The following is an 11,358-nucleotide window of genomic DNA, read 5'->3' as shown; positions in this document are numbered from 1 at the left end:
TGTATGATCAGTAATCTCATGTATTTGTATACCATGTGAATGTGAAGTGATATCACTGGTTTCAAGGTTGGAAAGGTTGGTTCCAAGGTGGAACTTATTGGTGCGGTTCATGTGTGTTAGAATGAATGCAAGTAGCTCAATTTTGGGAGTTTTTCTGACACTCTAATGGTCATACATTCTCATATAGAGGTTTGATGCATGTGGTGAGAGTAGCAGAAGGTCTTAGTCTAGGTGCTTCCAATGTGGCCTATGATGCGGTACAGACTAACCTTGTGATGTGTGGTAGGGTGAAACCCAATTGGCAAGGGCTTTGCAAAGCAGTAGTGGCCACCACAAGTGCATAACTCGCCATAGCTGGACATTCATTCTAAGTCCGGACAATCAGTCTATGTGTTTTTACATTGGGATGTATGAGTTGATCTATGCTATCTGTATGATTATTATGCGAGATATTTCAATTGATATGATGTAATGTTTTGAATCTAGCTTACCCTATTGTTTTGTGTTATTGTTATGTTTCCTTCGTTTGGTTTGGCGATGATCATCTGGTGGGTGTGAGCAGAGGATGATGATTTTTCGGTGGAGCAAGCTATTGGGGGAGATGTTTCTGATGCTCCGTTGCAGTAGTAGTAGATTTATATGTTTTTAGCTTTGTTCTATTTTGTGGTTGAGATGACCATTCTTGTATATAGTTTTGTATAACCATGTTATATATAAAGTTTTAAATATATGGTTATTTTGGATGATTGTAAATTAAGCTTTATAATATTCTTCCAATTGATCTTTTATATTAAACGTGTGATGACTATTATATAGTTTATGCTATATTTTGGGATATTACAAAAAGTTCTTTCTTTTTCATACAACAGTAAAATTAATTCAAATAAAATAACCAAATTCAAACTAATTTTAATAATTATTAAAAAATTATTTACATATACTATTTTATAATTGATATTTTTCTTAAATATTTTATTATAAATTATTTTAAAAATATATAATTAAAATTATAAATTAAGGAATGAAAAAATATATAATTAAAAATTCTCAAGTAAAATAGAAAATGAATATTAACGTTTTGTAAAATCAGTGTTCACACACACACACATATATATATATATATATATATATATATATATATATATATATATATATATATATATATATATATACGAGGTTTGCTAATTTACGTAAAATGATTTTTCAATTGGTACATTTTAGCAAAGTGTACCAAATTTTATGTTACAAAAATATCTCTATTTAAAAAAAAATACTTTAAATATAAGGATACTTTAGTAATTTTAAAATTTAATTTAAATAAAAAATAAAAAAGGTAGTTATTCATTAATTATTTTTTAAAATAAAAATAAAAAGAAAGGTAGTTATTTTCCAGGAATATTTTTAAAATAATATTTTTAAATAGATATAATTTTTATAGTTACCTTGTTTTTTACAAATGGGTGGATCACATCCATAGGAAACATATTTTTCATGACTTAAAGGTATCTTTTGTAATTTTTATTTCCATGACTTTATAGAACCCGTCTGGGTTTATAGAACCCTTCTAGGTTTATAAAACCCGTATGAGTTTATAAAACCCGTCTGGGTTAAAAAAACAACCACCTTTTTTATTTTAAAAAATAACTACCTTTTAAAAAATATATAATAAAAGCTAATAACTCCTCTCATCCACGTGGACCAATCAGGATTTTTCATAACTACCTTTTATTTTATTTTAAATTAAATTTTAAAATTTTTAAAATACCCTTGGATTTAAAGTTGGTTTTCTTTTTTAACATGGACATTTTTGTAACCTAAAATTTAGTATATCCTTACGTAAATTAGCAAACCCCTATATATATATATATTATTTATTCACATATTTTAATTTATATATCATTTTATAAAAAACTTAATAATTTTAATTATAAAATAACCTTTCATTAAAAGAAATATCATATCTACCTATGAATCAATATGTAGCTCTCTTTCTTTGTATATAGGTAAATATATTCAAATGAGACTATTCAAATTTGTTCATTACATAAAGAAAATAATGTCTGAATTTTGTTTGGAACATAAATGAGATGTTTTCAGTAGATAAATTTGTAATTTCATATATTAGTTGATATATTTTCATTTTCCCTGTTTTCCATCAAGGTTCTTCTATTCAACCTTTTATGTTCTTTCAAGAATTTCATCAACATATTTCTTCATCATTTCTTTCTTTCTTAAAAAGCTCTTCAGCTCCAAATTGTAAGATTGCAAACAGATCATTTTGTCATTTTAGAAGCAAATTATTGGTATAGTAATCCTATGGTTAGATACGTGCAATGCACAATATATTTTTCAAAATTTAGTAAATAAACTTTTTAATGTAAAAATTATAACTAACTAACTATCTGTTGTTTGCAATAAATAAATTACATTACTGTGGAATATAAACTTTATCATATTACAACAAACAAAAGTACTTAAAGAAGAAAATATCTTATAGAGTTTGTTTGAGTGCCAATATGTTGAACTTTGAATGTTAAGAAATGTTTGTTAGAAAGATATATTGGTTATAATTAGGGATGACAAAAAAAAATCCTCGTCCGCAGATATTTGCGGATAAAATCTGCGATGGATAGTTACTATTCGCAGATATTTATTACCCGCGGGTAACGAATAATGAGTATTTTAATATCCATTTTCTAAACAGATCGGATGCGGGAATTATACTATCCAACCCGCGAATATCCGTTACCTGAAAAAAATAATAAAAATTTAATTAATATTTTTTAAAATTAATTTTTTTTATTACTCTTAAAGAATGGAAATTTTAAAATAATGACTTAGGATGGCTTGCAATTACCTTTTTTTTTTAAAGAAAAAAAAGAAAAAAAGAGGTTACATAACTTTTGACCTAACCTAATAGAGATATCAGACATATACATAGAATCTCATTAGAAAATTTTCTCTTAGTAGGCTCCATTCCCTCTTCCTCTCTCTTTCCTGGTTTTGATTGAGGTTTTGTTTCGATTTGAGATTTGAAATTAGGGTCTTATTTGTTCTCTGATTTTGGGGGTTCTTTTGTAGGTTTTGATTTACGTTTTGGGAATTCGTTTTTTGATTTCTTTCCTGTTAATTGGTGATGCGATTTTGGGGTTATGATTAGAATTAGTGTTTTGAGTTTTTTTGGATTTTAGTTCGTTGATGCAGATTAGATTTTTCAAGACTGTGGTTGTTATCACGGGAGATTTTTGTGATTGCGTTAGTTTTCGAAAGTTTGGTGTAGGGTTCTGTTTACTTTCTCTTGTAAACTCTTATCTATTTGTTTTATACATTGATAGGTATTTGTTGATTAATTTTTTTTTATAAAAAGTATTTTTTTTTAAAAAAAATATTTTTAATAAAAATATTAAATATTTTTTTAATTTTTTTTTTGAGACTTCAGTTACGGGGTGTTTCTTCCTCGTATTTCTTTTAAGTTGTTCAATATTTGTTTTCTTTAACTTGTTTAAAAAATACATTGTGACTTTTTAATATGTAGAAAATATATTAAATTATTCTTTTTAACTTGTAATTTAATTTAAACCTTATTTAAAAATTTACATAATATATTTAAACTTTATTTATGTAGATATTTGGATCGGGTTGCAGATACAATTTATTTATGCGATTTTTTTCATCCGTTGCTATTTCTAGTTATAACATGTTCCTTGTGTAAATTATTTTATTAACTGAAATCCGAAAAATAGATACATTTCATCTTAAAAAAAAAAAAAGTAAAAATACAATTTACAAAAGCTTAATATTATGCATATTTCCTTGAAATTTAAATTATAAAATTCAAATTTTTTTAAAATATATTTAAAAATGCATAATTTCTAGAAAATCTTTCTAACTTGTACATGATTTTAGTGCTAAAAAGTGTTTTGGAATTCTACAGTCCTTACAAAAAGAAAGAACAAATAAGCTAATGGTCTCTTAAATGGGGATTTAGTTTCTTAAACTAACAGAATACAAGTGGAGGAAGTATTATAGTGGCAGAGACTTTAATTGACAAGCACATTTCAATGTGGCAGTGGTTCCCTCATTTACCTTATTAGAATGACTATTTTCTATGACAAGTTTTCAGAACTTGCTTTCAAAGGGAAGAGTAAAAGGAATGGTGAAGAAGCAAAGTGACGCTCTCAAGGAAAGAAACTAAAAAGACAAATCACCAAACTAGAAAGCACCCTATCGACACACTCCACAAATACCATTCATAACAGGTTGATATAATCCTTGTGACTATGTATATATATATATATATATATATATATATATATATATATATATATATATATATATATATATATATATATATATATATATATATAAGATTTCACCGATTAGTGGCTACTTACATAGTTGAAGTTGCACTGAAAATGGAGGGGAGAGATGAGGATGTGAGGGTAGGAGCCAACAGGTATGGAGAGAGGCAACCAATAGGAACAGGTGCACAGACACAAGATGGCAAAGACTACAGAGAGACTCCTCCAGCTCCATTGTTTGAGCCTAGAGAGTTAACATCATGGTCTTTCTATAGAGCAGGGATAGCAGAATTTGTGGCCACATTCTTGTTTCTTTATGTCACTGTTTTGACTGTGATGGGTGTGGCAAAATCTCCCAATAAATGCTCCACAGTTGGTGTCCAAGGCATAGCTTGGTCATTTGGTGGAATGATCTTTGCCCTTGTCTACTGTACTGCTGGTATCTCAGGTTAGAAATGCAAGCAAACTCAGTACTTAATACTGTATTCTATGAGTATATGAGCTTGATTTTCAGTAAATTGGTATGCTTGTGGACTAGAATAACTGTCCAATTGCTTTTGTGATTTTTGTGAATGAAGGGGGTCACATTAACCCAGCTGTGACATTTGGGTTGTTCTTGGCACGCAAGTTATCTCTCACTAGGACAGTGTTCTACATAATCATGCAGTGCTTAGGAGCTATATGTGGTGCTGCTGTGGTCAAGGGATTCCAATCAAACCAATATGAGAGGCTTGGTGGTGGTGCCAACACTCTGAGTAAAGGATACTCCAAAGGTGATGGTCTTGGAGCAGAAATTGTAGGCACGTTTATTCTGGTTTACACCGTTTTCTCAGCCACAGATGCAAAACGAAATGCTAGAGACTCGCATGTTCCTGTGAGCAATACTTTCCTATGACAATGCATCTTTTCTATTCAATTATATCAAATTTGTAATGTAACGTTGTGTTCTATGATAATCTAATGATACACATGTAAATGTGTTAGATTTTAGCACCTTTGCCTATTGGTTTTGCCGTCTTTCTGGTGCACTTGGCTACAATTCCTATCACAGGGACTGGCATCAACCCTGCCAGAAGTTTAGGTGCAGCTCTTATATACAACAAGGACCAAGGTTGGGATAACCATGTGAGATAGAATTCATCCTTAAATTTGCTTAGAATTTTTCTTCTTTGGTTGTCATTGAAATCCAAGATAATTACTATATATATATATATATATATATATATTGCACAAACAGCAAATAAGTCCAACGATTTTAGTGAACTTATGCAACTGATTTTATTTTGGTGCAGTGGATCTTCTGGGTTGGGCCTTTTGTTGGGGCAGCACTTGCAGCTTTATACCATCAGATAGTTCTCAGGGCCATTCCTTTTAAATCAAAATGATGCAAAATTGAAGCAAAGCCATAAAAGTAGTACCTGGTATTGACGAAAACTGGGTACTCACAACAAAGAAGATGCTTCTACTTCTGCCACTTTTAATTTTCTACTTTTAACAGTTCAAAACTTGTGTTCTAGGAGATGAAATTGAACTTATGGAAAATGTGGTTGATCTGGTTTATTTCTTTACTGCTTACTGTAATGTATCTTCCAAACGCATATCAAAGACTTTCGGGTTAAATATAAGTACACTTATAAGTTTTGTGTATTGATTAATTACTATCTATCTTCTATGCGTAATATATGATTCTATTTCAGTCCATCGGTTCTCAATCGTCAAGATTTCAAAGATTGAGCGAAAAATCGAAGAAACCGGTAATGCATTAAGACATTTTCATTCAGGACCATTTCTTTTTTTGATAATACGTCATTTTCTTGTTGTTCTTGCCAAAATGTACCTTTGTATGATTTTAGGATTTTTAGTTAGAACATTTAATATTGAGTGTCTTCCTTCATAACGAGAGATTTATTTTATAAGCCTTAGTTGTTTTGGTATCTCCAAATTTTTTAAATTTTTTTAATTAATATTATTTAATCTGATTTCAACTACAACAAGCAGATATTTTCGTGATTTTTACTTAAATCTTTTTACATTTTTATTGGATCTTTCTATTAAATATACCAGTTGGCGTTACAATGAGAGTCAACTTATCGATCAAGGTAAACGATCAGTCGAGACAGTCGTAAGATCGGTCGAGACAACCGTTTGTGGTAATTAAAGACTAATTAATAGTGCAACGGTCATGTATGGGCAGTTAATAGGTATATTGGAATGTAGTATTGCTCAATTAATGGGTTTGATTGTTTTACGCTATGCAAATATACGGTATTAATGGTTAATTAATGGGTTTTATTGCCATAAGCCTCTATAAATATACGATTAATGTCAATGTAAAGACATTTTTTACTTGAATCAAATTGAGACCTTCTTGAGAAAGATATATGACTTGAGCATCAGAGTGTCTTCTGCAGGTCATCAATCAATCGGTGTGGAGTACGTTCTTGAAGAGGATTGGACGATCGAAGCATAAAGCAAAGTAAGAAAGGACGACCGTCCCTCGGTCCCTTTCAACCGAAACATTCAGCGCCCACCGTGAGGCCTGAGAAGGATAGAAGAAGCCCAGTTGAGACCACAGGAATGATATAACAACTTGATCAGTTGGGCGTGGTTTAGGAAATGCAAAGATAGATGCATGAAATGAGAGCAGAAATAACACCTTTGAGGGTTGAATGTGCTGCTGGTCAGAGGGAGTACTCGGTACAACAGTTGGTGATATCGACGTGGGGCCCATTATAGAAAATGCTCAAACAGTGGAGGTAAAGAACAAGGGGAGGAGGCAACCAGTGCATTGGCAAGGACTGCCTAAGCGGCCCGTCCTAATCAAGCGAAGGGACTTCATCTGTTCACGGTAGCTATCATGGAAGCACCAATGCCAGAAAATAAAATGCCTCTTGTGTTTGAGAAGTATGATGGATCAACCGATCTAAATGAGCATCTTTGGTCTTTCGTGGATGCAATGGCGGTTTACTCACCAAACGACTTGGTTTGATGCAGAGTATTTTCCCTATCCTTGATGAGGGAAGCTTTGGCTTGGTTTCGCTCCTTGGCGCCTAACACTATAGATTGCTTCGGCACCTTGCGTAACTTGTTTGGTCAATAATACGAGTCGAGTAGGTGCGGAGCTTAACCTATCTCGCGCTCGTGAAGATAAGGCAGGGGAAGGAGGAGACTTTGAAAGATTTTATGGATCGGTTTAATAGGACCATCTGTTAAGTGAAGAACGTGGGCAGAAAGTTCATATTGAGTAGCTTGACAACCGCCTTGAGGCTAGGACCTTTTGCTGATAGTCTGTATGCCCGACTACCACAAACATTAGGAGAATTACAGGAAAGGGCGACAAAGTTCATATGCATAGAAGAAATGCATGCTTTTCAAAAGGGGAAATAACATGAGGTTTTGCCACTGGCAGGCCACGAGTGGAAAGAAGGAAAAAGACCATTTGATTAAGAACAAAGAGGAGGAGGCATAAAACTTAGGGATCTCCCTAAGGGGCCCAAGTATACGCGCTACACGCCCTTAAATGCGTCTAGGGCAAGAATCTTGAAGGAGGCATTAAGGGTTGATCTATTGCCACCCATTAGGAAGAAACCAACTCCAAAAAATGCTGATGGAAGAAAGCATTGTCAATATCACCAGAATATGGGGCATACGACCGAAGAGTGTATAACACTTAGAGATAAAATTGAGGAATTGGTAAGAGCGGGGCATCTGAGGAGGTATGTGAAGGACGAGAAGCGGAGGAGTTCCCCATGCAGGGAAAAAAACAATCGCCAGCCTTAACAAGATTCTCAGCATCCTGGTGATCGATGAAACAATAGAAGCCAGAGTGGGGAACCCTTGAGGGGTCACATCAATACAATTTCAAGAGGGTTTGCTGGTGGAGGTTTGTCAGCATTGACGAGGAAAATGCATTTGAGGGGGTTAAGAAGTGTTCATAGGGCGAACGTAGTTAAGCGATCTATGTCTATCATCAAATTCTCTGATAAGGACTTTCATGCTCCCGATCTTGATTAGGACGATCCAATGGTTATAACGGCGGTGATAGCTCGTTACAGCGTAAGCAAGGTCCTTATTGACCAAGGAAGTTCAATCAACATCCTTTACTGAAAAACTTTTCAATAAATGGACTTGTTTAAGGATTTAATTGTACCTTACAATGATCAAATTTTGGGATTTGGTGGTGAGTGGGTGGGTACCAGGGGTTATGTTGACTTGAGGATGTTACTCGGGGCTGAACGAGGTGCAAAGGAATTGAAGGTCAGGTTTTTGTTGGTGGAAGCCAACACGTCGTATAAGGTGTTGATATGCAGGCCCTCCCTAAATTCTTTTGGGCCAATAATTTCAACACCCCACTTAACTATGAAATACCCATCAGATAGGGGGACAATTTACATGGTTTGGGCGGATCAGAGGGTGGCTCGGTGTCAACACCCAATTTCGTCTGGATGACTATAATAGGACTAGTTTTTATTTTTGTCTTATTTTATTTCATTTTAATTTTATTTTACTATTTAGTATTTGATTTATTTTGTTTTATTATTGGATTTAATTGAAAAAGGAAAAAAGAAAAGAAAACAAAAAAAAAAAGAAAACGAAAATAGAAGAAAAAGAGAAAAGAAAAATAAAAGGAAAAAGGATAAAAGAAAAAAAAAAAGGAAAAAAAAGGAAAAGAAAAGGAAAACGTGAAAAAAGTTTGTCATAAAAAAGGGGGGACACGTTTTGAAAGGGGGTAGAGCACTGCACGACATAAAAAATTCATCCTTCATCAGACAATCCCACGGGTAGAGTTGTCAAAACGGGTAATCCAGTTCAACCCGGCCCGGCCCACCACAGGTTTGGTCATTTAGTGAGTCAACCCAACCCGACTCATTTATTAGCGAGTTAGAAAAACTTGAACCCGGTCTGACCCACCACGGGTTGGTGGGTAAACGGGTTGGCTCACTAGCCCATTTAATTACATTATTTTAAAATAAATAAAAAATACAAACTTTCTGTAATTTAAATTTAAACAATTTTCACTCCCAAAAAATCATGTTAAAAACAATTCAAAATAATAATAAAAAGTACAATATAATCCAAATATCATCCAAAAACAAACTCAAAAATCATACAAATAATAGTTTCTTATATTCATAATTTTTTGTTCTTGTTGTAACCCTTGACCCTTGTTTTTGTTGTCTCCAAATTCACTAATAAAGATTTTCCTAATATCAGAACAATTCCGACAATCAATAAAAAAATATTAGTAAAAAAAAAAGAAGAGAACCAATACTCAACAACATCCACAAAAAATTAATAGTTTAATCTATAACATAATTACTCAAATTCAAAGATATCAAAAAGAGTTTATTCAAATAATGTATACTCAAATTGTTTAAATAAAATGAACAAAATCTGATACAAACATTTCAGAACATGAAAAAAAATTCCATGTCTTTAAATCCCCCAAAACAAAAAGCAAATCCACAAACCTTTATTTTTGTCATTATAGGGTTTTTGAAAAAAAAAAAAGAAAGAGAAGTGAGAAAAAAAAATGTGGAGAAAAGAGAAGAAAAAAAAGAAGGGTGTTTTACATGGTCCTTGAAGAATTTCAGTGAAGTGAGGGTGAGAGAACTGTCAAATGAGAGCAAGTACCGTGAGAGTGATTTGTGAGAGCAGAGGTTACTTTTTTGGTATACACAGTGAAGAAAGTATTTTATTTTTTAGGGTTTCATAAATAAAATAATAAATTAAAAAAATAAAATTAGGTAGGTGGGTTGGTGGGCCAACCCGGCTCACCACGGGTTCAACCCGCATGAGCCGAGTCTAAATGAGCCGAGTTGAAATCTGACCCACATATAAGTGAGTTGTATTTTTCAAACTCAACCCGGCCCAAATCCGTGACGGGTCGGGTAGACTCGCGGGTTGTGACCCATTTTGACGGCTCTACCCACTGGGGACAAAAAAGAACAAAAGGAAAACAGTGGATGAATGAAGTTGTTGGGGGTTTACAATTTCATCTTATCTACACTCTCTTATTTACTCCTCTTGAATTATTAGTTTGATTAATTATTCGTCATGCAACTTTCTTAGCCTACCCTTAACCCGATCCCTCGACGAAAAGAGCCTAATAATAATTACTGGCTTGCTATCCCTAGCCTCCCCTAGCAATTAATACAACATTATAGAGCAGAAGTTAAAAGCAATTGATCGTCCTACCCCTATCCCTAGGCGGTATTGCAAAATCAAGGAATTACTCACCAGTTCATGACATTACTGTACGTCCCCGTATCCATAAAGACAACCATTAGTTATCGAATGAGTTAAACGATAAAGGCCTTAAGCACAGATGAGAACCCAACAATTAACAATCAAAACATATGGAAACCAGATCAACAATCAAGACTTTCAATAAAAGAGAGTATCAAAAGATTACATTGTTTTCCCCAACAATAATAGGGTTTAGTTCACCATGGACATGGTGAGTCTATATGGAAAATGGAAGAAGAATGGAAAAGCAAACCCTAGAAAAGATGAAAAGGAGCCTAAGCATCCAAGAGATCCACTCCAGAGAGTAAAATTAGGTCTGGCCGTTCTCCCCTGTCAAAAGAATAACTTTGAACTCGAAATAGGGGTATTTATAGGTGAGGAGCGCAACAGAAAACAGGCCCAAGCCCAGCGGACCACCGCCCGACGGTTTCCCATAAGCCTCAGAACCGCTCGATGGTGTAAGGTGCCGCCCGGCGGTTTCCCTCAAAACTGCCCAGCGCCAACGCCAGTGCCTACTCCTCGCCTTGGGCCGCCCGACGGTTTAAGTTGCCGCCGGGCGGTGCGTCGACTCTTCAAATCTTCATTTTTCTGCTTGTTTCTTGAGTCTACGACCTGTATCTTCAACTCCATTCTTCACTTTCTCCAAAATACTACAAAACAATGCAAAACAAGCGTAATATCGCTAAAAACAGCTCTTGACTCTCTACAGTCTCATTTATTAAGTTTTGCTTGATTCTAAGCTCATTCCAAGTAGTAAAGGGTGTAATTTGGTCTAAATTAACATATGAAAATAACTGTTTTTCAACCT

The 11,358-nt window shown here is 33.7% G+C and overlaps 1 protein-coding gene across 4 annotated transcripts; it reads left to right on the top strand.

Annotated features, from left to right (window-relative positions):
* The first annotated feature begins 4,381 nt into the window (after positions 1–4,381).
* On the top strand, positions 4,382–5,956 carry LOC106772157 (probable aquaporin PIP1-4). Of its 4 annotated transcripts, none has more exons than XM_014658364.2 (4): positions 4,382–4,749; positions 4,880–5,175; positions 5,293–5,426; positions 5,594–5,956. In XM_014658364.2, the coding sequence occupies exons 1-3, from the start codon at positions 4,416–4,418 to the stop codon at positions 5,380–5,382; spliced, it is 720 nt and encodes a 239-aa protein (XP_014513850.1). In that variant the 5' UTR covers positions 4,382–4,415; the 3' UTR covers positions 5,383–5,426; positions 5,594–5,956. The 4 variants fall into 4 exon arrangements, with proteins under 4 accessions (XP_014513850.1, XP_014513849.1, XP_014513848.1 ...); XM_014658363.2 differs by having other exon boundaries at positions 5,286–5,412; XM_014658362.2 differs by having other exon boundaries at positions 5,286–5,426.
* The last annotated feature ends 5,402 nt before the right edge of the window (positions 5,957–11,358 follow it).

Source organism: Vigna radiata, chromosome 8 (assembly GCF_000741045.1).
Source record: "Vigna radiata var. radiata cultivar VC1973A chromosome 8, Vradiata_ver6, whole genome shotgun sequence".
Classification (NCBI taxonomy): Eukaryota; Viridiplantae; Streptophyta; class Magnoliopsida; order Fabales; family Fabaceae; genus Vigna; species Vigna radiata.
Note: the sequence above shows the minus strand (reverse complement) of the source record. Positions and strands in the feature narration are given on the sequence as shown.